The 27,459-nt window shown below is 42.0% G+C and overlaps 1 protein-coding gene across 2 annotated transcripts in view; it reads left to right on the forward strand.

Annotated features, from left to right (window-relative positions):
• Positions 1-23,479, forward strand: part of LOC121573289 (tetraspanin-4-like) — an 87,265-nt gene extending 63,786 nt beyond the window's left edge. For both annotated transcript variants that reach the window (XM_041885144.2, XM_041885143.2), the window contains 6 exons: positions 4,522-4,713; positions 10,206-10,280; positions 17,838-17,939; positions 19,065-19,196; positions 21,015-21,098; positions 22,992-23,479. In XM_041885144.2, the coding sequence (XP_041741078.1) occupies positions 4,522-4,713; positions 10,206-10,280; positions 17,838-17,939; positions 19,065-19,196; positions 21,015-21,098; positions 22,992-23,060 (654 nt within the window). In that variant the 3' untranslated portion in view covers positions 23,061-23,479. The remainder of the gene's footprint in view (positions 1-4,521; positions 4,714-10,205; positions 10,281-17,837; positions 17,940-19,064; positions 19,197-21,014; positions 21,099-22,991) is intronic.
• Positions 23,480-27,459: the final 3,980 nt, after the last annotated feature.

The following is a 27,459-nucleotide window of genomic DNA, read 5'->3' on the forward strand; positions in this document are numbered from 1 at the left end:
TTTGTTCAGTATAAAAAAAAATCTCCAATTGAGCCCTGAGTTTACCTTGCAGCATTGCATTGCAGAGGCAGTTGCAGTGTGTTCTGTATACGTTGGACTTGATGGAAATAGTAGGTAAAAAACTGTGAATGTAACATTTTTGTTGCACACATATCCAGTAAAAATGTTTGACTGCAGAATTTATTTTGCATCATTGATGGAATGACACTTTTGGTATGATCGAGGCTTTAGGGTTAAAGCGGAAATCGGTAGTAGAAACAATAACAAAGCAACTCCCCACCCGTTTTGGTAAAAAGGTAAGGGATGGGGCTGGAGAAATGTAACCACTCTCAAATTCATAGACGGCTATGGTTGCAAGGACTGACCATCCATGATATCAAAATTATAGTTTTAAGCATGTTTTGAGGCTATATAGTGTTTGTTTACTTTTACTTTGTTGACAAACATTGGAGTAAAACAAGTTTATATGTTGGGTTATGATGGGGTATGACAGTTGAACTAAGCTCATGAGATGTTTATAAGTTATTTTCTTCAAAAATCAATGGGTACATATCATTAATTGTGACCGACAACCTCTATTCGGTCTTATGTTGCAACATTTTTAAATAGTGTTTTTTACATTGGATAAAAGTAGAGACTTAGAGCTACAAAATGTGACCCGTTTCAGGAAGCTAGGCGTATGTCGCACGTCACTACTTCACAGGAGAGGCATTTAAAAGTTTTAAAAAAGAAATGTTTTTAATCAAAATTAGTTTTTTGTCAGAAATGTCTTCTGGAACGTGAACTTTCATGTGCCTTAATAACAAACTTGTATGCCATCTGTAAATATGAATAAAATGGTTAAATTAGGAGCCTAGTTGGTTTAGCCACGGAAGAAGACAGGAACCTTCCAGCTAGCCATGATTGGCTGAGATAATGGATGGGCTGGACATGCCGAGAGATTAGTTGGGATTGGTCTGCCATGTAGCACGCTTCTGTCTATATCATGAGCTGCTCAGCATTTGCAGATAATCCTTGCTACTGCGGCTTTTTTGAAAGATATAACGTTAGCCATGGAGATCTGCAAAATTGTTCCTACAGGTCTCAACAACATTGCTGCCCAGAATTTAGCAGGTGCTATCGACAAAGGTCAGTGGGGAAAAGTTGTGATGGACTACTTTCTGCGATTACGTTCAAATGGCTCTCTTGTGAAGTAGTGACGTGCAACATACGCCTAGCTTCCTGAAACGGGTCACAATTTATAAGTCAAAAAATGGATGTAGCAACTGCTGATTTCTCCTTTAAGGTTAGGGTTAGGGCAGAGAGGAAGAGGTGAAGCGAGAGGGTTTACTCCCCCCAAAATCTATGTTAATCAGATCAGTATGAAAAATGTATGCACTCACTAACTGTAAGTCGTTCTGGATAAGAGCGTCTGCTAAATGACTAAAATGTCAAATGTAAATCATAAATTATTGAGTAAGTGAGGAATGGTTTGTAAGGAAAGTTTGTAGGCTACATTGACATTGTTTGGAAATAGCTATAGAACTGCCGTTGTTTACTTTTGCTAGTTACTTTTTGGTTGTTGCTTTTGTTATTTTCATTTTACCACAAGGACATCCGGCATAGCATAACACCATCAGCAGACCAATTTAACAAAAGTAAGTGCTCGAGTATAACCAACACACTGAATAATACTAATCGATTGAAAGGGACGGCAGTCTGGCCTCACAATGAATAGACTAGAGCCTTGGAGAGTTTTCTTTTTCTCTGCAAATAAACTCTTAAAATGATTACGACACAGAGGGTGCATCCCAAATGGCACACTATTCCCTATGTAATGCACTACTTTTGATCTGGTCACATAGAGCTCTGGTCAAAAGTAGTGCACTACAGTGGGGAAAACAAGTATTTGATACACTGCCGATTTTGCAGGTTTTCCTACTTACAAAGCATGTAGAGGTCTGGAATGTTTATCATAGGTACACTTCAACTGTGAGAGACGGAATCTAAAACAAAAATCCAGAAAATCACATTGTATGATTTTTAAGTAATTAATTTGCATTTTATTGCATGACATAAGTATTTGATCACCTACCAACCAGTAAGAATTCCGGCTCTCACAGACCTGTTAGTTTTTCTTTAAGAAGCCCTCCTGTTCTCCACTCATTACCTGTATTAACTGCACCTGTTTGAACTCATTACCTGTATAAAAGACACCTGTCCACACACTCAATCAAACACACTCCAACCTCTCCACAATGGCCAAGACCAGAGAGCTGTGTAAGGACATCAGGGATAAAATTGTAGACCTGCACAAGGCTGGGATGGGCTACAGGACAATAGGCAAGCAGCTTGGTGAGAAGGCAACAACTGTTGGCGCAATTATTAGAAAATGGAAGAAGTTCAAGATGACGGTCGATCACCCTCGATCTGGGGCTCCATGCAAGATCTCACCCCGTGGGGCATCAATGATCATGAGGAAGGTGAGGGATCAGCCCAGAACTACATGGCAGGACCTGGTCAATGACCTGAAGAGAGCTGGGACCACAGTCTCAAAGAAAACCATTAGTAACACACTACGCCGTCATGGATTAAAATCCTGCAGCGCACGCAAGGTTCCCCTGCTCAAGCCAGCGCATGTCCAGGCCCGTCTGAAGTTTGCCAATGACCATCTGGATGATCCAGAGGAGGAATGGGAGAAGGTCATGTGGTCTGATGAGACAAAAATAGAGCTTTTTGGTCTAAACTCCACTCACCGTGTTTGGAGGAAGAAGAAGGATGAGTACAACCCCAAGAACACCATCCCAACCGTGAAGCATGGAGGTGGAAACATCATTCTTTGGGGATGCTTTTCTGCATAGGGGACAGGACGACTGCACCGTATTGAGGGGAGGATGGATGGGGCCATGTATCGCGAGATCTTGGCCAACCTCCTCCTTCCATCAGTAAGAGCATTGAAGATGGGTCGTGGCTGGGTCTTCCAGCATGACAACGACCCAAAACACACAGCCAGGGCAACTAAGGAGTGGCTCCGTAAGAAGCATCTCAAGGTCCTGGAGTGGCCTAGCCAGTCTCCAGACCTGAACCCAGTAGAAAATCTTTGGAGGGAGCTGAAAGTCCGTATTGCCCAGCGACAGCCCCGAAACCTGAAGGATCTGGAGAAGGTCTGTATGGAGGAGTGGGCCAAAATCCCTGCTGCAGTGTGTGCAAACCTGGTCAAGACCTACAGGAAACGTATGATCTCTGTAATTGCAAACAAAGGTTTCTGATGTATCAAATACTTATGTCATGCAATAAAATGCAAATTAATTTCTTAAATATCATACAATGTGATTTTCTGGATTTTTGTTTTAGATTCCGTCTCTCACAGTTGAAGTGTACCTATGATTAACATTCCAGACCTCTACATGCTTTGTAAGTAGGAAAACCTGCAAAATCGGCAGTGTATCAAATACTTGTTCTCCCCACTGTATATAGGGAATAGGGTGCCATTTGGGACGCAAACCAAGTCTCGCATAGAACACCATGGATTCATGAACCATGAAAAGATGAAAGTGTAGTCTCATAAGGAGGGCAGACGGGAGTTCTTCAAAGGCTCCCGAGAGAATTTTCCCATCACCCCTCTGGCGCTGTCAGGCGGTCTGATCTGTACATCTCTCTAGTCTCTCCATCACAGTTCAGGGTTAGAGGAGGGCAGCCCACATACCACATACTGTTGCTGTCAGTCTGAGGCCCTCTCAGCAACAGTATGTTATGGAGATGTTGTACTAACTGAGGCACAGAGCATGTGATATTTAAGTATGACATTGTACCAACTGAGGCACAGAGCATGTGGTATTTACGTATGTAAAGCACTATGTGTCGATAACATAGGGCCTTGGAGCATATATCATATCTGTTTTACCTTGTCATTGTTATTTCATGTACATTAATGCAGTATCCTTGTCTGTCTGTCTCTGTGTCTATCAATGTATCCGTCTTTTCTCTCTCTTTCCGCTCTCTCTTCTTTCCTATATCTTTCTCTCTCTCCCTCTCTCTGACCATGATTCCCTTCTGACTTCTCTCCCAGGGGTATGATGATAGGCTTGTATGAGGAGAGACAGCGGTATAATCATCCTCTAATTTCCAGCTGTTCTAATATTCTGATCATGGTGGATGGTGATGGATGACTTGCACCAACCTGTCTAAGTGATTGGAGCGGCAGCACACAATGCTTCAGAGCAGTTTTATTCATGACCTGCCCTACTTTGAGCTCAAGAGCTGATTAAAAACGATCTGGCGTTGTTCTACAGTTGGGAATAGAAGTGAGGGAGAAACACAATAATCACATTTAGCCATGCAAATCGAGTCTACCAGTCTTGGTTGAGCATGCCGGGCAATGCATATCCTGTCATCGCCTTGGGATTTGTGTGTGTTGTGTTGTGTGTAAATGTATATGTGTGCACCAAATGATGTGTGTTTTTTTTTATATGCTACTCACTTTCTCTCTTTTTTCTTTCTTTCTTCCTTTGTCTTTCTCTCTCCTCCTTCTTTCTCTGACAGTTGGGGGGTTGTGGAATACTGGGCGTGGGGGTATGGCTGTCAGTGACCCAGGGCAACTTTGCCACACTCTCCTCTTCCCTCCCATCCCTCTCAGCAGCCAATCTACTCATTGCGGTAGGGACCATCATCATGGTGATTGGTTGCCTCGGCTGTGTCGGAGCTGTCAAAGAAAGTCGTCCGCTGTTGCTGAGCGTGAGTATCCAACAAAGAGTATCTGCCACTCTTGTTGACAAAAATACCCTTGATAATTAGTATTTATACACATTCATATTTCTGCTGTAAGCATCATGTTATATTCACACTTTTAAAATTGTAATTTAGCAGATGCTTTTATCCAAAGCGACATACAGATGTCAACATCGACAGACAGTGACACATTATGTATATTCAGTATATGCGGCCCATGCGGGATTCAAACCCACAACCCTACTGTTGCCAGCACCATGCATCAACCCACTGAGTCATTGGAACCACACTTTAGACCAGCATTCATAACTCCAAGCTCCATGAAGATCTTCCCATTTAAAAAGTCAGAATTGTCTCTGGTTGATAACAAACAAGTCTCACGTCGTATAACAAACCATATAGTTTGATTTACTTCGAACGACTAACAGTCTGTTAACTTAGCTTTTAAACCTAGCTTTTAAATAAAGTTTATGACACCAGTGCAGCAGGTGGCTCAATTACTGGCCCCATGGGACCGACCATCAAACGTATCGTAGAGCTAAAGCCTATCATTAGTATCAGCCTTAACATTCTCCCAGAGCGCCTAGCCGGTTGGACCACTGTGTCGATGTGATTAGAAGACGATGTCAGTAAAGGCTTTTTCGCAGCGACTGGCGAATCATCTTGAGCCTTGACATCGATTTCAAAAGAGACAGCTCTAACCCTCTGCTTTAATTAGAAAAGCAATTAGAGATTTAATAACTGAACTGATCATTGAGGGGGAAATAAATGAAGATTTGACAGTGCTAATTGTTGAAGTGTGGGGTTTAAAAGTAATAAGGTTGAGTGGTCATTTGTAACATGGAAATAACTTGTTGTGGGCTGCATTTTACAACAGTTGTGTACTAAACGGCTTGTAAGTTTATTAGTGAAGTTATATTTTCATGTTTTATTCCATTATCTCCATGAGATTAATTGGAGAATACAAAGATTTTTTCCAATATCCACACTAGCAGATAATTTAGAATGAATCAATGTACTGGGCATTCATTCTAAGTGGTACAGTATGTGATTATGGACATTGGAATGTAGTCTTGCCCTTGTACACACATTTCAAGTGGTTTGCTAGTATGCATATTGGAACAAAGCCTTGGGCACACATTCTAAGTAGTGTACTAATATGGAATGTAGCCTAACAGCCATCTTGGTGGACTGCCATGCTTTTACGCTGGGGATGGATCCTTCCAGTCTGACTGCTCTGAAGTGGTCTTGTGGAGACAAATTTCAGATCCGTTAACACATTTCAGTCAATTTGAACCAGGTCACTGTAAACTGGGTTGTCGAGCAAAATGGTCAACATTCCATTATGGTTAACCTGCAGCCAGGGCTCTAAATTACATTTTTAATTGGTAGCACCAGAAAATGTTTTTTTTTAAATTATTGATTTGAGATACAGCCTATATGAATTCTAGCTACTTTAAGCACATGTTGTGCCCTAGAAATAAAAAACTATCCATTGGCACACTGGTTGAAGCAACATTGTTTCCATGTAATTTCAATGAAATTACGTTGAACCAACGTGGAATAGACGTTGAATTGAGGTCTGTGCCCAGTGGGTAATACAGTGAGGGAAAAAGTATTTGATCCCCTGCTGATTTTGTACGTTTGCCCACTGACAAAGAAATGATCAGTCTATAATTATAATGGTAGGTTTATTTGAACAGTGAGAGACAGAATAACAACAAAACATCCAGAAAAACGCATGTCAAAAATGTTATACATTGATTTGCATTTTAATGAGGGAAGTAAGTATTTGACCCCCTCTCAATCAGAAAGATTTCTGGCTCCCAGGTGTCTTTTATACAGATAACGAGCTGAGATTAGGAGCACACTCTTAAAGGGAGTGCTCCTAATCTCAGTTTGTTACCTGTATAAAAGACACCTGTCCACAGAAGCAATCAATCAATCAATCAGATTCCAAACTCTCCACCATGGCCAAGACCAAAGAGCTCTCCAAGGATGTCAGGGACAAGATTGTAGACCTACACAAGGCTGGAATGGGCTACAAGACCATCGCCAAGCAGCTTGGTGAGAAGGTGACAACAGTTGGTGCGATTATTCGCAAATGGAAGAAACACAAAATAACTGTCAATCTCCCTCGGCCTGGGGCTCCATGCAAGATCTCACCTCGTGGAGTTGCAATGATCATGAGAACGGTGAGGAATCAGCCCAGAACTACATGGGAGGATCTTGTCAATGATCTCAAGGCAGCTGGGACCATAGTCACCAAGAAAACAATTGGTAACACACTACGCCGTGAAGGACTGAAATCCTGCAGTGCCCGCAAGGTCCCCCTGCTCAAGAAAGCACATATACAGGCCCGTCTGAAGTTTGCCAATGAACATCTGAATGATTCAGAGGAGAACTGGGTGAAAGTGTTGTGGTCAGATGAGACCAAAATCGAGCTCTTTGGCATCAACTCAACTAGCCGTGTTTGGAGGAGGAGGAATGCTGCCTATGACCCCAAGAACACCATCCCCACTGTCAAACATGGAGGTGGAAACATTATGCTTTGGGGGTGTTTTTCTGCTAAGGGGACAGGAAAACTTCACCGCATCAAAGGGACGATGGACGGGGCCATGTACCGTCAAATCTTGGGTGAGAACCTCCTTCCCTCAGCCAGGGCATTGAAAATGGGTCGTGGATGGGTATTCCAGCATGACAATTACCCAAAACACACGGCCAAGGCAACAAAGGAGTGGCTCAAGAAGAAGCACATTAAGGTCCTGGAGTAGCCAGTCTCCAGACCTTAATCCCATAGAAAATCTGTGGAGGGAGCTGAAGGTTCGAGTTGCCAAACGTCAGCCTCGAAACCTTAATGACTTGGAGAAGATCTGCAAAGAGGAGTGGGACAAAATCCCTCCTGAGATGTGTGCAAACCTGGTGGCCAACTACAAGAAACGTCTGACCTCTGTGATTGCCAACAAGGGTTTTGCCACCAAGTACTAAGTCATGTTTTGCAGAGGGGTCAAATACTTATTTCCCTCATTAAAATGCAAATCAATTTATAACATTTTTGACATGCGTTTTTCTGGATTTCTTTGTTGTTATTCTGTCTCTCACTGTTCAAATAAACCTACCATTAAAATTATAGACTGATCATGTCTTTGTCAGTGGGCAAACGTACAAAATCAGCAGGGGATCAAATACTTTTTTCCCTCACTGTATATAACACTGTAAAGACATTTGTTTATTATAAAAGCTAAACTGTTGATACGAATACCTGTCATTGATATTACAAAGTCGTTTGTGGAATATTAGGTTTCTACATTGTGTAAAAGCACTATCTTCGTATTGAGATGCATTACATTGAAAAGTGTACACTGTCTCTTTAAAAACGTCAGGTTTGTGATGAAGACATGCAAGAGATCTGTCATTTATTCATTGCTATGGTCATTGATCTCCTGAAAAAGCTATGCCTTTTCCTTTCTTTCTGTGCCCCCAAATGTTTGGATATACTGGTAATGTTACCTGGTTGTTAGCTAGCTAGCCAATGAGGTAACATGACTGAACAAATTGTAAACAAATGGTTAACAACGCGCAAGTAGTTTTACAACGGCCCATGACATGGCTTATGAATGTAAAATGTGGTCCCTGCGATCCACTATAAGTACATACAAATCTTGTGCCGGTAATATGGGTCAGATCTTTTGACCTGGTTGTGTTATAAGCAAGCCGTTTTCGCTGTAGTAATGGTGCAACCATGACGCCATCGAATATGCACTCGCCTTATCATTACAACAATTATTATCTGGGAGATTTTTTCCTAGTCACACAGTGCTCCCAAAATAAAACTCCTGGTCGCACAGGAAATTATTTCTTTGCATATGCAAACAAATTGGTCGCACTGCCTGGAGCTAAAAACAGCCTCTCTGGAAGCTTCTACGTCCATCACAGACTCACATTAAGTCACGGTCCAGGAGTTTATAGATTGATTCCAAATTGTAATCACGCCTCAGGGTGTGAAATGAGACGTGCAAGACTGGCCCCAGGTCAAAGGTGATGTGCGGGGGGGTTGTGTTTTAGTTAGTGCACCAAGGCCAGATTCCGGCCCAATCTTTAAAAACACCACCGCATTGCTTTTGCCTAGCCAGTCCTTTCAGATCAGTGGCTACACAACAAAGCAAAGGGGCCGCCATTCGAGAGTAATTTGGGACCTAGCACAAGACCAGAATCGAGATGAGGCACCTACAATCATACAGTTGTAACCTCCCCACCACCCCAAGTTAGTTAGTTACCGGTCCGATGCAGCTGGATTCTTAAAGGTATTGATTTGGGAGGCACCGTCCAGCCGTGGCACGCCTTCAGTTTCTCCCTCCTCCTTCTATCAACAAAGAGCCTCGGTGGCTTTCATGCTGAATAGGAATCACAGAGAGTAGATAAACGCCCCGAGATCAATGGCCGACCAGCAGTTTGATTATAGTTCTCCACTCTCCCTGCCAAGGCATTGATCTCCACTAAACTGGGATATCAGCAAAGCTGGTGAGAGGAGAAACAAATCATAACATAAATAACAGGACTGGTTTGGCTACTGTAGTGGGGGCTTCCCTCACAGCCACGTACAAATATGCACACACACGTTTGTTGTTTTCGCCGGCTTGAGTGTGGTGTACATTGAGTGAGGCATTAAGTGGATGACAAAGGCTTTGCGATACCTTGTCAGTTGCACAACTGAATGCATTCAACCGAAATGTGTCTTCCGCATTTAACCGAACCCCTCTGAATCAGAGAGTGCAGGTGGCTGCCTTAATCAACATCCACGTCATCCACACCTTGCTCAAGGGCAGAACAGCAGATTTTTCCACCTTGCCAGCTCAGGGATTCGAACCAGCAACCTTTCGCTCTTAACCGCTAGGCTACCTGCTGCCCCGACATTAGCTAAACTCAATGTTGCTTGTTAGTTCACACAGCAGCATGTGGTTCTCATTCGAACTATGGAATGTGAATGAATCAACTATCAACTTGATTGATGGATTGCCTGCTATCAAATTACAACCAATATCATGTTATGCTGACCAGACCGCGCGCGTGCATCCGCCATCGCGCGCATGTTGATTTTGTCCACCCACACCAGACGCGATCAGGACACGCAGGTTGAAATATCAAAACGAACTATTTGGAGCTCACTGTATCACGGCCCAACCTGTCTCTCTTGAGTATTACTGTCCCACTCCTTCCCTTCTCTTTCTCTGTCAGTCATAAATATAAATATAAGGCGGAATGATCTAAAAGGCGTTCGATCTCCCATGTCTCCTCAAACTCACTCTTCCTGACACTTAGTCTCTCCCGTCTTCCCGCTCTTCATTTCTCAAGTTAAAGTTCATACTACACAGCCATGTATTATGTCTCTGGCGAGCGTTTCCCGGGCCTGATGGGTCAACTCATAAAATGCGGTGCCCTTTTTCTAATGCACTCTCTCTCTCTCCCGCTTTCTCCCTCTATCTCCTCTCCCTCCACAGTTCTTCATCCTCCTTCTTCTGATCTTCTTCTTGGAGATTCTGTCCATCATGCTCTTCTTTGTTTACCAAGACCAGGTAAGGCGACGTCTCGCTCTTATTTATTTATTTTATTGTGGTTGATTCTGGTATAGTTTTTAACTCTCACAGAATGTAATTACATGTATTAATTTAAACTCATCCAATATTCTTTTTCCCTGTACAATAAACAAGTCGGATTGAAAAGCAGAGGAGCAATGGCTTTTCAACATAAATACATCTCTGCACATCAGAGCATTTCCAACTTGGGAAGGGATTTATAATACAATTCGCACACACACACACATCCTGCTCCTACATACGCACGCACGCGTACACTGGCACCATCTAAACAAGCGTTGCTCCAATGATGGGACACCCTCCAATCTATTGACCACGGCTACTCCATTATGCATGACCTTTGGCATCCTCGCTACCCCGAGGGCCAGGGCCAAGGCCGTTGGTGTCTATAGTCTCTGTCTGTACCTTTTAGTAAATAATTATCCTACCCTTAGATATTTTTCTCCACCCTCTTTATTTCCATTGAGTGTATTAGATTTTTCTCACTCTCGTACTGAAGTTTGCCTTTTATCTGTGGTTATGTAATAAAACCCATACAGGCTCTGTTAAATCTGAATCCTCCGTCCCTCAGCCATTATAATCCATTGTCTCACTCGTTGTGTAATTCTAGAAGTGTTCCTGGATTTGTAGCATCTTCCTGGGCTCTCAGCCAATATATCCCTTCCGTTATGAATGTTAACTTTCCTCAGTCCCCACCCTAGTCCCTATGTCTAACATTCCCGTTTCCCTATCCTCCATTCCGGATCTGAATTATTCAGTTTAATTTCTTAACTGTTCTACTCAAAGTAGTGCAATGAGAAACTGAGTAAAAGAGCGGGGCACTGTAAAAGTCAGGCATACTGTAGATGTACTGTAGGACTTCTTAGGAAGGAAGACAAAAGGGGAATGGTCCTCTAGCGGCTAGTTTAAATGGACTCTACGATGTTCTTGAACATCAGGGAGTCATTCCACATGTACATAAGACAGCTATATGTTAATGTTATTGTTGGGAAGGCTGTTCTTTTTTTTTTTAAACAGTGTTTTCCATTCCGGTATGGCAGCCCAGTACTAACACACGTGATTCAGCAAGGTCTCAGTGATCAAATGAGTTGGTACATGACGTTAACGGTCATGTCAACTTGCATTATAGCCAAATGTATCAGTTACCACTGCAAATCTGAGTTGCAAAAACGGCGTACAGTATGTTGTTGCCTTTTTCAGAAATATTCAACCTACCAGCCACGTTGATTCAACATGATTGAGAAAGTACGAAATAATGAGGAATATTTGCCCAGAGAGCTGATTCCCTGATCCTTCATCAATTGTAGCTCAATTGGTAGAGCATGGCGCTTGTAACGCCAGGGTAGTGGGTTCCATCCCTGGGACCACCCATACGTAAACATGTATGCGCACATGACTGTAAGTCGCTTTGGATAAAAGCGTCTGCTAAATGGCATATTATTATTATTATTATTATTATTATTCTGTTGCCATTCCCACAACTCCGCTGCTCCACTGATGGCCTGGAACACTCCCAGCTGTCTCATTACCACATCAGCCAGTGCCACCTAATGCCACCCTAGTGCCAGCCTACAGCTGCCAACCTTGCCATCTTTGACTGACTTCAATCCCTGTAACTCCAGGCAGGCATGGCAGTACCACCTAGTCCAGTTTTTCCCAATCCTGGTCCTGGGGACCACAAGGGGTGCATATTTTTGTTTTTTCCCTAGCACTACACACCTGAGTCAAATAATCAACTCATCATCATGTGGTCCTCTGTAGCTCAGCTGGTAGAGCACGGCGCTTGTAACGCCAAGGTAGTGGGTTCGATCCCCGGGACCACCCATACACAAAAATGTATGCACGCATGACTGTAAGTCGCTTTGGATAAAAGCGTCTGCTAAATGGCATATTATATTATTATTATTATCAAGCATTTGATTATTTGAATCAGGTGTGTAGTGCTAGGGAAAAAACTCAAATGTGCTCCCCTCGGGGTCCCCAAGATTAGGATTGGGAAACGCTGACCTAGTCTCTTCATTACCTAGTCACATAACCACCTAATCAAATATCGTCATTAAAAAAGTTACAGCAGCCAGGCAGGGGTTCCTTTCCAACTAGGAAACCATGTCGGTCAAACCAATTACTGTAGGAAAATGGTGATCCGTACGGTGTCCATATTAGGACAGACTCACATGACCATGGAAGTTGTCAAAGTCACCTGGAGCTGGTGTCAGTCACTTTCAGTTGGTATACACATTATACCTTTTTTTTCTTTTTTACAATATCATTAATTAATTAATATTTGTAAAAGCTTCAATGATGACAACATTAGAATGTGACTCAAATGAAAGACAGTGACATTTTCTCCAATGTCACTGTTTCTTTTAGAACTGATGTTGGCACATATAATATAATAGAATGAATCATATTTCTTACATAAACAAGGTGCACATTTTACCTCAGCAGCATGGGACTTCTGAGTATCAATGTAGCAATTTGAAATTGAGTCATGTAACCACTGCCTGAATGAATTTCGAGCATGGACAAGTTTCATTTCATGCTGAGAGAAATGTTTGGTTGGTAAAACACACTACTAATAATAGTGATTCACCCATTAAATTAATGGCAACATGAAATTACTAATTCATTGGAATACCTACAAAACATAAAATGTTCTGCTCTTTGTGTGAAAAGGAGGAACCCATTGGTGAAATCCTGTAGTGGTGACAGTAAAAAACACACGGGTTCAAATAGTGTGTGTTTTGTTTCAAACGCTTTAGCTGGACTTCTGGCACTCAGGCATGCTCAACCAAACGCTCAAAGTACAAATACTAGCCTATTTGAACCTACGTCTGGTAAAAGTATCTGTTGATTCAAACTTCATAAGCATAAGCCAGCATGAGGGTCGTGTACAAACCGTCTCCTAGGAATGCAGGGATTTTAGGTAACAGTCTAATTCAATATTGCAATCAGGTTGAGATAAAACCGTAATACAAGAACTAGATAGGAGCAAAGCAGCATTGAGGAAAATAGGCTGTGGAAAACAAAACGTGAACAGCTTCTGTCAATGTTTTCCTATGAATAAATATGAATACATATGAATGCATTTGAATAAACATACGACATTAAGCGGAATGACTCCAGAGAGAATAGAACCACATTTTGACACTATTCACCCCTTGATGGGCGCTATCACAGACAAGCATAGATAAGCAGTTTGCCATTTTGGGACGATGCACAGAGCCTTCCCCTTCTCTTCATATTTCCTGATTCCTCGTCCAATAAACATGTCACACAGTACAATGTCTGAAATACAGTGCATTCGGAAAGTATTCAGACCCCTTTACTTTTTCCACATTTTGTTACGTTACAGCCTTATTCTAAAATGGATTACATTGTTTCTCTCCCCCCCCCCCAATCAATCTACCCACAATACCCCATAATGACAAAGTGAAAACACGTTTTTAGAAATGTTTGCTAATTTATAAAAAATTAAAAACAGAAATACCTTATTTACATACACTACAGAGGCCCATTATCAGCAACCATCAATCCTGTGTTCCAATGGCACGTTGTGTTTGCTAATCCAAGTTGATCATTTTAAAAGGCTAATTGGTCATTAGAAAACCCTTTTGCAATTATGTTAGCACAGCTGAAAACTGTTGTGCTGATTAAAGAAGCAATAAAACTGGCCTTCTTGAGACTAGTTGAGTATCTGGAGCATCAGCAATTGTGGGTTCCATTACAGGCTCAAAATGGCCAGAAACAAATAACTTTCTTCTGAAACTCGTCAGTCTATTCTTGTTCTGAGAAATGAAGGCTATTCCATGCGAGAAATTGGCAAGAAACTGAAGATCTCGTAGAACGCTGTGTATTGCTCCCTTCACAGAACAGCGCAAACTGGCTCTAACCAGAATAGAAAGAGGAGTGGGAGGCCCCGGTGCACAACTGAGCAAGAGGACAAATACATTAGAGTGTCTAGTTTGAGAAACAGACGCCTCACAGGTCCTCAACTGGCAGCTTCATTAAATAGTACCTGCAAAATACCAGTCTCAACGTCAAAAGTGAAGCGGCGACTCCGGGATGCTGACCTTCTAGGCAGAGTTGCAAAGAAAAAGCCATATCTCAGACTGGCCAATAAAAAGAAAATATTATGATCGGCAAAAAAACACATACACTGGACTTTTTCTTTAATTCAGACCCTTTGCTATGAGACTCAAAATTGAGCTCAGGTACATCCTGTTTCCATTGATCATCCTTGAAATGTTTCTACAACTTGATTGGAGACCACCTGTGGTAAGGTAAATTCAATTGATTGGACATGATTTGGAAAGGCACACACCTGTCTATATAAGGTCCCACAGTTGACAGTGCATGTCAGAGCAAAAACCAAGCCATGAGGTTGAATGAATTGTCCGTAGAGCTCCAAGACAGAATTGTTTCAAGGCACAGATCTGGGGAAGAGTACCAAAAAATTTCTGCAGCATTGAAGGTCCCCAAGAACACAGTGGCCTCCATCATTCTTAAATGGAAGAAGTTTGGAACCACCAAGACTCTTCCTAGAGCTGGCTGCCTGGCCAAACTGAGCAATCGGGAGAGAAGGGCCTTGGTCAGGGAGGTGACCAAGAACCCAATGGTCACTCTGACAGAGCTCCAGAGTTCCTCTGTGGAGATGGAAGAACCTTCCAGAAGGACAACTATCTCTGCACACTCCACTAATCAGTGGAGTGGCCAGACGGAAGCCACTTCTCAGTAAAAGGCACATGACAGCCCGCGTGGAGTTTGCCAAAGGCTCCTAAAGGACTTGCAGACCATGAGAAACAAGATTCTGTCGTCTGATGAAACCAAGATTGAACTCTTGGGCCTGAATGCCAAGCGTCACGTCTGGAGGAAACCTGGCACCATCCCTATGGTGAAGCATGGTGGTGGCAGCATCATGCTGTGGGGATGTTTTTCAGCGGCAGGGACTGGGAGACTAGTCAGGATCGAGGGAAAGATGAACGGAGCAAAGTACAGAGAGATCCTTGATGAAAACCTGCTCCAGAGCGCTCAGGACCTCAGACTGGGGCGATGGTTCACCTTCCAACAGGACGAGCACACAGCCAAGACAACACAGGAGTGGCTTTGGGGCAAGTCTCTAAATGTCCTTGAGTGGCCCAGCAAAAACCCTGGACTTGAACCAGATCGAACATCTCTGGAGAAACCTGAAAATAGCTGTGCAGCGACGCTCCCCATCCAACCTGACAGAGCTTGAGAGGATCTGCAGAGAAGAATGGGAGAAACTCCCCAAATACAGGTGTGCCAAGCTTGTAGCGTCATACCCAAGAAGACTTGAGGCTGTAATCGCTGCCAAAGGTGCTTCAACAAAGTACTGAGTAAAGGGTCTGAATACTTATGTAAATATAATATTTAAGTGTTTTATTTTTTATTTCTAACAGCCTATTTTTGCTTTGTCATTATGGGGTATTGTGTGTAGATTGATGAGGGGAAAAAAACAATTTAATCAATTTTAGAATAAGGCTGTAACGTAACAAAATGTGGAAAAGTCAATGGTCTGAATACTTTCCGAATGCACTGTATCAACACTGTCTGAAATAAAACTTTGATCTCTCCTCTCCATTCACTGCACTGACTGGAAAAGATTTGAAAGGGGGAAAAAATATGCTGGAAGCTCAACATCAGCCTAGCTTTCACCTGGTACGTCCTTTCAGATCAGTGCAGATGAAGGAGCAGAAGCGAGGACTGAGGAGAGGACAGATTTTTAGACAATGAGAAAGAGCAAGGGATGGATTCCGACCTGGGACATCAGGTGAGTGGACTCTAGTTTAGCCTTAATCCATAAATTAACGACCAGGAAGAAAATAAACATGAAAAAACAGCAAACGTTGAGGCCTGGAGAAAGATTTTAATAGCTCTACTGCTGTATAATGAGCTGCTTTGGGAAGAGAGAGGGTTTGGTGAGCCTTCACACTGTTTTCAACTGCAAGGGAAAAACAGTTGTTTCTAAATCGCCCATTTGATTACAACATGATTCAGGCTAATCCATAGCAGTGTGTATAAAACAACAGTGGCTTCTGTAAGCAGCATCAAGTTGATTAGAATCACTCAAAGCAATGACTTTCAGACTGTGAGGCCGCAGCGGTTGCCAGTTGCTGAAAAATGATACAAAACCCTTCTTTGAATCTCTAATCTAATATGGCAGGTTTCGCTGTCTTGTGGTGACCCGGCATATATGAGTCAGTGTGTTCCAAGGCAAAACACGGGATATGCTAATGTCTCTCCCCCTACCGTATTTAAAGCCCACTCTCACTTTCTATGTTTCTTCCTGACTTGAGAGAAAATGTCTGTCTGTAGGGCTGGTTTCACTGAAAATATATTCTTTCCTTTCTTTTATCCTTTTTCTTTCCACAAGTTCTCTCCTTCCGTTGATCCGATGCCATGAATGTCTCCATTGAGCGTTAAAAAATTTTTTGAAATGTAATTTCCCCCGCCTACAACAATGTGTTTTCTACCCACATAATGCCAACTTTGTTTATGTTTACTTTCAGGTCGCAGCTGCATAAGCAGTGAATTATGGTCTTCCATATTGTTTTTCGCATTTTTTGTGTACCTTGTCTCGTGCTTCCTCTGCTATTCATTTATTTCCTGCTCTCGCTCCCCTTTCTCTCCTTCTCTCGTTCTCTCTCTCTGCCCTTCACCTACTCTCTCTCTCCTAAATAATTGATGCCTCCCTCCTTACCTTGCCTGCTGTAGTCAAGGATGCGACGCTTGAAAAGTCAAACTTTGACTAAAAGTCAAAAAATGTATCAGAGTCGATTAGTCTTTCTCCAGACAGATTTGATCATGCATTTTTTTAAGTTACAGCAGTGTCAGCAGAGTCATGATTGGAAGTCTGAGCCAGTATCTGCTGGAAAGATACTAGGAGACTTATTTCCTAAGGGCCATATTCTGACTTGAGATAGCACTAAACTCGAATTTGTCTCCCATTGACGTCAATGAATAAGAATAAGGCCCGTTGTGCTTTCAGCAGAGCAAATTTTGCTCCTGTTATTTTCAGAAGGGAATTCAAGACAAGAACAAAGCTAAAATCATGACATTTTATTTTAGTAACACTTCCCATGAAGGCCTTACTCATGCTATTTTATCCTTTGTGTTACCTTTGTGTTCTACATTGTGCCAGTATATTATTTTGCTCAGAAACATATCAGGTATAGAGTCTATTATTCATGCTACATTGCGGCTGTGTTGAAACGGCTGTAAACAGATGTGATTTAGCCGAGTGGGAGAGCCCTTTTGACAGCGGGTTGAACAGACCACTGATGGTGTCAGCCTGTAGCCCTCTACACAAACATGCCAAAAGACTACATTACCCTACTGGCACAGTTTTTGAGAGAGCAAAGGCTCTGGGTCAATGGCGATCAATCAGATTGATGTCTTGTTTGTTGACTGAATGTGTAAATAAGGTTAAGTCGTGTGTTTCGGAGTCGTGTGTGTTTTGCATGAGTAAGGATGTTCATGTCTTCACCTTCATGTCTTTGTTTGTCTTGTATCCAGATTGATCACTATGCCCAGAGGGATTTGAAGAGGGGACTCCAGCTCTTTGGCACCGAGGGCAACGTGGGCTTGACCAACGCCTGGATGATTGTACAAACGGATGTAAGTCCTTAAGCAAGGCACTTAACCCTAATGGCTCCTCTGTCGTTCTGGATAAGAGCGTCTGCTAATTGACTAAAATATAAATGTAAAATGTAAGTCAACTTGACCTGCTTAGACTGTCCCCTGGTGGTCAACAGTAGAACAGTACAGTCGTCTTAAATTAGCCTGGTCCCAGATCTGTTTATGCCACTGCATGACAATGACCATAGGAGTTAGCAAGACAGCACAATCAGATCTGGGACCAGTGTTAAAACAGGCTAAGCTTGGAGAAATACAGTACTGCACGCTAATTACATGATCATATGTACCACTTCATAGGGACGAGGGATTACGCAATCTAACCTGATTCCAACCAATAAGAATAGCCTTGGATTCTTTAAATAGGCTGCCAAACAGTAAGAGAAATGCAAAATGGACTGCACGACTCCCCGAAGAACAACACTGTTTGTTTCCACACTCACTTTGATGTGCTTGGCTGTGTATTATTCATGACCAAAATTCACAGCTCAAATCATGGGCAAAGGAAAGTAGGAAACACAAGGTGAGGAAAGATAGTAGAGAAAGGATTGAATAAAAGGAGCTGATAAAAATGCCGCAGGCACTGCTGGTGAAAGCTGTTGAGAGACATCAAAAGATACAAGATACCAGACTTTGGGCTGTTTGATCACAGAATGGGCCCTTTTTACATTATAAAGTCCAGTTTGATTGTTTGTAGTGTGCATTAGTGAGGTTGTGTGACTGACTGCACATCTGAGTGAGAGAGAGAGAGAGACCATGTGTTCAAGATGAAATTCTAGATTGAGTCACATGTCAAAACCGCAGCAAGAAGAGTTCTCATTCCATAAGACCAAGTTTACCCTCTCCACCCACCACTGAATACATTACCACACTGCAAAAGTTGCACCCAGGCAAAGTTAATCTAGTTTCAATTCAGTAATGACCACTTTGGAGTGATGAGGGAGAACTATCAAAATAAAAGATGTGACAGAGATATGTTTAACATACATATGTCAGTGCCTAAGAACGATCTCTGTTTATGAATCATACAGAATGGTTTTAGTGTGTAGCATGTTTGGTTTTCCTCTCAGTTCGGTCATTGACGTGCAGTGTCCTTGTCTGGTGTAGTTCCGCTGCTGTGGCGTGACCAACCATACGGACTGGTTTGAGGTGTATAACGCCAGCCGCGTGCCCGACTCCTGCTGTCTGGAGTACAGCGACAACTGTGGCCTCGAGAACCCAGGGACCTGGTGGACCGCGGTAAGATGCACAGAATCACACATACACAAACAAACACACATGCACACACACACTCACTCTCTCTCTCTCTCTCTCTGTCTCTCTGACACACACATATGCACACGCATGCACACGCATGCACACTAGTTGTTCCCAAATGTTATTTTGTTGTTTTTGGTGCCCAAATGTAATTTATTTGGTCCAAAAGCCTTCCTTGTGACCAACCAGGTAAACAAAACATTACAGTATACTGTTCATAAATCTCAGACAATCCACCCACAGTCCACTGAGCTTTTGCTAAAACCCAACCCACGCTTTGGGAAACTGCTCTGCTGAAGATAATGAGCTGTTCTCATATGCCTTATACCCCAGGTATTCAAATATAAGGGGTATTTAACCCTAAGGTCAAAAATCGGTGTTCTCATGGAAACGTCTGTAGTGTTAGACGTTTTCGTGAGAAGACTGATTTTCGGGATGCCTCCTGGTCTGACAAACAGCGCTGTATCGCTGCCACTTTCCACCGCAGATGCGGAAGGCCGACATGGGCGTATGCGGTGGATTGAGATGCAACCCATACAAAAAAACCAGATATCTCTAGTTTAGAAAGATTTTGATGTTGATTTTTTAATTATGTTAATCGTCTCTATGGGGTTTTTAAATCTGGGCCTTGAGGTCTGCAGCAGCACTGCTGATTTTCTTTATTTTGCCCCTGGTAGTTAATTAATATATAATTATATTATTACTTGATTAATACCCGTGTTTGGCGAGATAATGGTGGTCCTCTGTAGCTCAATTGGTAGAGCATGGCGCTTGTAACGCCAGGGTAGTGGGTTCGATCCCCGGGACCACCCATACGTAAAAATGTATGCGCACATGACTGTAAGTCGCTTTGGATAAAAGCGTCTGCTAAATGGCATATTATATTATATTATTATTATAATCCACTCAACTGGTGTCCCAGGTCTAAATCCCTGATTATAGGGGAAGACTGAAAACCAGCAGTGCTATAGACTGAGGCATAAATTATTTCTGCCATATACCATGCCAGGCTCATGCACTCTGTGCCAGTCCCATCGCTGTCTACCATTGTCTATGCCACTTTCTTTCATTATTACAACAACCACTTCAGCTGCTTTGAGGATATATAAACTATTCACAATTTGTTACGTAAAGACGTGTATTTGTCTAGTGGTACATCATCCTTTTCATTGACACTGTGTTACACTTAATGTCTCTTGAATGTTGAAAAGGGAGAGTTGGAGAAACTTTGGTTGAAGTCGCCTAAGTGTATATCCTGTTCATGTTGGCAATGAAAAATTTATCCCGCTCGCTTGTTTAAATGTTGTCCCGGCACAGAGCAATGGTACCATCTGCAAGTTACTCCCATCCTTCCGTCCATAGTGCTAGATAGGGATGGTAGCTATCCCAGGGAACATTGGTTCAAAAGAGCAGAGGGGGGAAATAGTTGAAGGCATTCACTTAGCTAACATGACAAGGAGATGATTTGCAGAGTAAAAGGCATGTATGGGAGGATGTGTCACTTTGTGTTGGGTGGTGTAGAAAAGGGCCTGTGGGCCCGATACTCTTGTAAGTCTACCAAGACTAGCACCAGATGGACTGAATGAGGAAACACATAAAACATGTTAGTTTTGTTTTCTCTAATCTTAAAATAAAATAACTTTTTCTATGGCTGTTCTATCGACTGAAATTAAATGGAATTGACCCCAACCCTGCTGTAGGCTACACTTAGGCACCTCATGCTATAAATGTGGGTTAATGTGATGTTTTTTGTATAATGTGCTGTAACATTTTTGTTTACATTTCTGTGTGTCTCCGCAGCCATGCTACGAGCGGGTGAAGGATTGGCTACAAGAGAATCTGGTGGCCCTGTGGATATTTGCCTTGTGTACGGCACTCACACAGGTACAGACACTGGTGACACAATTGTACTGTTCAGTGCACATTGAAAGTGCTTTGAATGCCTATGTTTTAGTGGGTAGCATTTTATAGTGATGTCTATTGACAGGGAACCACAACATCTTAGCTTGGCACCAGAAGATCGGTATCTGCTTTTCCAACTTTGCCATACAGACCCCATTCCAAATATCTGCGCATATGAACATTTACTGTAGCTTGCATTGGGGTCAGACTGAATGGCATGACAACACAAGTCAGAGGAGTTGGTTAAAGCACATATTGTACAGATCTGGAACCAGGCTAATCTCACTAATAATTGATAAGAAATGAGATGATTTGAAAGTAGGCCACTATTAATTATTACAGTGAATTCCAATTCCAATTTATGAGGTTGTTCCTTTTATTCTCAATGGAGACACTGGTCGTGTCCAAATACCCATACTAACTTACTACATACTTAAACTGCATACTATTTAGCACGTAGCGTAGTAAAAAGTATACAGTATGTATAAATTTAACCACACCTTTGTTTTATCACAAAAGATAGCAACCTCTGTCCAGTGAAGTCCACAAAGCATATTGCATGTATAGTTATATGACCTACAGCATGGTCAAGCAAGTTCATGTTTCTGACATTTTCGGACCACTAAACAACTGTTGATTTAGAACCAAAGAGAGTTACCGCAAGTCGCAGAGAAAATAGGATCTGCCGCCACTATTCCAGCACCATTTCAACTTCAACATTCTATCAACATCACCTCTGCTTAGTCTAATAGTGACAACTAAAAGATACCAAAAACTATTTAGTCCAATCAACGTAAGCTAAATGATGTGGCTGTCCACGGTTCTGATTTCTGAGTGTGTGCACGTGCGCGTTCGTGCAAGTAGAAAAACATGTTGACTCACCCTCCTTGTAGAGAAACGCCAATGCCATCCTCCTCTCTTTCATGTTGACGAAACAGTCTATCACTCTGTCATACAGTACAGTATTTGTTGTTGTCCTAAGCTACCTGGCTAAAATGCTTGCTCGCTAGCCTAACTTCCATTCATGGGTAATGTTAGCTAGTTAACATTAGCCTTCTACATCTACCTACATATTGAACTTTCAGGCTAGGGGCACAACAATGTATGAATTAATGGTTGGATCAGAATCGCCGTTATAATCATTTGCCAGTACGGAGAATTAAGTAAAACTACAAGTCCAAATCCCTATCTCCACCCATGGCTAATTTAGATGTTGCCTACTATGCAATACTTGTGATCATTTTAAGGAGAACAAAACTACTTAGCCTACATTTGAACACCACCACAGAAGCTTAGTGATCATTTTAAGGAGAACAAAACTACTTAGCCTACATTTGAACACCACCGCAGAAGCTTCGCTGTTCGGCATCTTCCCAATTAAGTAGCCTAGTTTTGTTGTTTGGCTACTTGAAGAGAACTAGGGCCCATCACTCGCACCCCACCTCTTTCAATGCTTTGTGGAAAGGTGTGCATCGAATTCTAGTAGATGAAGAGCTGAAATGAGTACAACATCCTGGCATTTAAACCCTACTAGATTGAAAAAAAATCACATACTAGAAAACGTTATATTTTCGCATGCTGAGGGTGCGTCTTGCGTGATTGCGTTGTTTCCCGTTATTGGTTAATTTCGGTAGCAAATCCCCATATCTGATCATCAGCTGTTGTCAAAGCCGAAATCAGTATGGCATCCGAGCATTTAAAGTATGCTAGATTTTCTAAATGTCCCATACTATAAAACCTTTTATTTATTTATTTTTGCATACTCAAATGGCCTACTATTTAGGACGCAAGTATGGGTATTCAGACATGGCCACTTTATTGATGATGTAGTTGTGTCACATTGGTTTTGGTTGTGTATGTGTTCCCTTTGTTTAGATTCTGGGTTTGGTCTTCTCAATGACGATGTTCTGCCAAGCAGTCAAAGTGGAGACCTTCTACGCCTAGCAGTGTCCCCTCTTTGCCCCAAAGGACTCTGGGAATGAGTGAGGCACACACCCCTCTCCCCCTCCCTCTACTCTGTGACAGACCTTTCTCGGCAACGCCCTCGCCGACCAATCCTCATGTAACATCTTCACAATGTCATATCGGGAGCCGATGGATGGTCTTTGCTCAATTAAATGTTATTCACTCATTCTGTGGTCAACATATATATGTAATATATAGAAATACGTATAGAGATGTAATGCTTTTTTAAAGATATGTTTTAAATTATTTGGAATCATTCCATAATCTAAGTGTTTTGAAACGAGAGGAGAGCTAAGGAATGCAGGTCAAGAGTGCATTTAGTAAGACAGGCCATGTGAGTACTAAAGTGCATGGCGCTTATAATGGTGTTTACTAAATGTTTGGCTCGTCCAAATCGACTTTTCCTTGAGTTTTTTTTCTTCCACCATCAAGAAATACAGTAAATTAGAATGCATTGTAACAGTGAATTCATAATAATACTTATTTAATGAACTAGTTAATCTGGAGGGATTTATTATATATAAATTATAATAATATAAATCAGTATAGCAACTTCAATACTAAGAATGTCTGGATGTTCACAAAACCCATGAAAATAGACAATGGTCCCTAGGCCCATCTAGTGTTGCACAGATCAACAAAACCAACATGAGTCATCCTAGGCTACTAAATATCTCTTGAGATCTGACTGTCACAGAATCTGTCAAAATCCTGGACAACGTCTCCCTGCTGTGGCCTAGGGGCATTTCTTTCTCACAGTTCTCATCAATGTTATTACATTCACATTGACCCAACTTCTGTGTGACCCCACGCATAACCATTCCCTGTCCCATGTCTACAGTTGTTTAGCTATTTCTAGCTAGGTAGACCATACAGTCTTCCATACCAAATGCATGAGAACATCAGAAAACTCTGCAAAACAACCTTTGATTAGAAATATTTTTGTGGGTTCACAGTCTCTCTTGGTAGCTTGACATGTAGTTTGACTGTCGGTGTCAGCGGAGTCTTGGTAGCAGCTGTGCATTTCTGTTTACACAATGAACACTGGGAAAAAATATATATTTACAAAAAATATATACAGTGAGGGAAAAAGTATTTGATCCCCTGCTGATTTTGTACGTTTGCCCACTGACAAAGAAATGATCAGTCTATAATTTTAATGGTAGGTTTATTTGAACAGTGAGAGACAGAATAACAACAACAAAATCCAGGAAAACGCATGTCAAAAATGTTATAAATTGATTTGCATTTTAATGAGGGAAATAAGTATTTGACCCCCTCTCAATCAGAAAGATTTCTGGCTCCCAGGTGTCTTTTATACAGGTAACGAGCTGAGATTATGAGCACACTCTTAAAGGGAGTGCTCCTAATCGCAGCTTGTTACCTGTATAAAAGACACCTGTCCACAGAAGCAATCAATCAATCAATCAGATTCCAAACTCTCCACCATGGCCAAGACCAAAGAGTTCTCCAAGGATGTCAGGGACAAGATTGTAGACCTACACAAGGCTGGAATGGGCTACAAGACCATCGCCAAGCAGCTTGGTGAGAAGGTGACAACAGTTGGTGCGATTATTCACGAATGGAAGAAACACAAAAGAACTGTCAATCTCCCTCGGCCTGGGGCTCCATGCAAGATCTCACCTCGTGGAGTTGCAATGATCATGAGAACGGTGAGGAATCAGCCCAGAACCACACGGGAGGATCTTGTCAATGATCTCAAGGCAGCTGGGACCATAGTTACCAAAAAACAATTGGTAACACACTACCCCGTGAAGGACTGAAATCCTGCAGCGCCCGCAAGGTCCCCCTGCTCAAGAAAGCACATATACGGGGCCATCTGAAGTTTGCCAATGAACATCTGAATGATTCAGAGGAGAACTGGGTGAAAGTGTTTTGGTCAGATGAGACCAAAATCGAGCTCTTTGGCATCAACTCAACTCGCCGTGTTTGGAGGAGGAGGAGGAATGCTGCCTTTGACCCCAAGAACACCATCCCCACCGTCAAACATGGAGGTGGAAACATTATGCTTTGGGGGTGTTTTTCTGCTAAGGGGACAGGACAACTTCACCGCATCAAAGGGACGATGGACGGGGCCATGTACCGTCAAATCTTGGGTGAGAACCTCCTTCCCTCAGCCAGGGCAATGAAAATGGGTCGTGGATGGGTATTCCAGCATGACAATGACCCAAAACACACGGCCAAGGCAACAAAGGAGTGGCTCAAGAAGAAGCACATTAAGGTCCTGGAGTGGCCTAGCCAGTCTCCAGACCTTAATTCCATAGAAAATATGTGGAGGGAGCTGAACGTTCGAGTTGCCAAACGTCAGCCTCGAAACCTTAATGACTTGGAGAAGATCTGCGAAGAGGAGTGGAACTAAATCCCTCCTGAGATGTGGGCAAACCTGGTGGCCAACTACAAGAAACGTCTGACCTCTGTGATTGCCAACAAGGGTTTTGCCACCAAGTACTAAGTCATGTTTTGCAGAGGGGACAAATACTTATTTCCCTCATTAAAATGCAAATCAATTTATAACATTTTTGACATGCGTTTTCCTGGATTTTTTTGTTGTTATTCTGTCTCTCACTGTTCAAATAAACCTACCATTAAAATTATAGACTGATCATGTCTTTGTCAGTGGGCAAACGTACAGAATCAGCAGGGGATCAAATACTTTTTTCCCTCACTGTATGGGGGATTGGAAATGTAGACAATTACATTGATGGAAGCTACAATCTATCTGCAATATTAAAGCTGATCTACCCCCTAAAAAAAACACTGGGAAAACTGCCTGCGTCTTCAGATGCTACAGTTAAGCCCTAGCCAGTGGTAGATAACAGGTGTATTTCCTTTCCACAACAACATCTTTGACTGGACAGGCGTGCACACACACACGCAGGCACACACAGGTAGGGGAGACCGGGGTGGGGAACAAAGTAACCCTTTTAGGCTTTTGTTTATTATGAAAAGATTCAAGTTAGATTAATATTTTGTACATCAACAACGTACATATCTACGTTTCTAGGACTTAACAGGCTGCAGGGTTAACTACAACACTGTCTTCAATGGTAAAAATGAGTGGTAATTGAAAAATGTTATGATTTAAAACGGATATTTGGATGAAAATACACTAATTTGACAAATATTTCCATTTTATATCTTTTAGGTTTGTCATATTGACCAAAAACGCAAAATAGAGAAATTCATATAGCCTATTTTATATTAGCATTCAAAGGTATGAATTTGGCTTATTTATTTAAAATGTTGCAGTGTCCAAATGAAAAAAACAAAGCAAACAATATTTAGTAACAATAATAACTACAACTACTGGCAACTACTGGTTAATAATAATAATACAAATAATAAAAACGTACCTTAACAGCATACAAATGTTTTGTACAACTACTAATAGGCCTAAAACGAATAAGAACTACTGCTAAACTACTAATAAAACTATTAAACCTAAGTACCTATAATATATAGCCTACATGCATACATATTTACAAGTATCTTAACATCTAGGGTGTAGTGGGTTAAAACACGCTTTGGTGATTACATTTCACTTCCTTAAGTTACACTATATTTTTGTTCAAATGCAACAATTTCAAAATGTTTACTGAGTTACAGTTTAATAAGTAAATCAGTCAATTTTAATTAATTCTTTAGGCACTAATCTATGGATTCCATGACTGGGAATACAGATATGCATCTGTTGGTGACAGATACTGTATCTTAAAAAAAGGTAGGGGCGTGGATCAGAAAACCATTTGCCTCATACAGTGTGACATCTCATTTGCATATAGTTGATCAGGCTGTTGATTGTGGCCTGTGGAATGTTGTCCCACTCCTCTTCAATGGCTGTGCGAAGTTGCTGGATATCGGCGGGAACTGGAACACGGTGTCGTACACGTCAATCCAGAGCATCCCAAACATGCTCAATGGGTGACATGTCTGGTGAGTATGCAGGCCATGGAAGAACTGGGACATTTTCCGCTTCCGGGAATTGTGTACAGATCCTTGCGACATGGGGCCGTGCATTATCAGGCTGAAACATGGGGATGGCGGCGGATTAATGGCATGACAATGGGCCTCAGGATCTCATCACGGTATCTCTGTGCATTAAAATTGCCATTGCTCATGAAACCAACACTTTACATTTTGCTTTAACATTTTTGTTCAGTATATATTTACTTTAGGGCCTCAAAACCCATTGCATGACCACCAAACTGCAGTATGCTTAAACCTCCCCCAGTCACCCTAAAGGTTATACTAAAATGTTTCACATATTAAAGGGGTGTATGTTATTTCCTTTCAACATTGAACAAATGTCCACACATGCTTTTCTCCCCCCTACTCTCGCCAGCTCTTTGAGACCTCT

Source organism: Coregonus clupeaformis, chromosome 15 (assembly GCF_020615455.1).
Source record: "Coregonus clupeaformis isolate EN_2021a chromosome 15, ASM2061545v1, whole genome shotgun sequence".
Classification (NCBI taxonomy): Eukaryota; Metazoa; Chordata; class Actinopteri; order Salmoniformes; family Salmonidae; genus Coregonus; species Coregonus clupeaformis.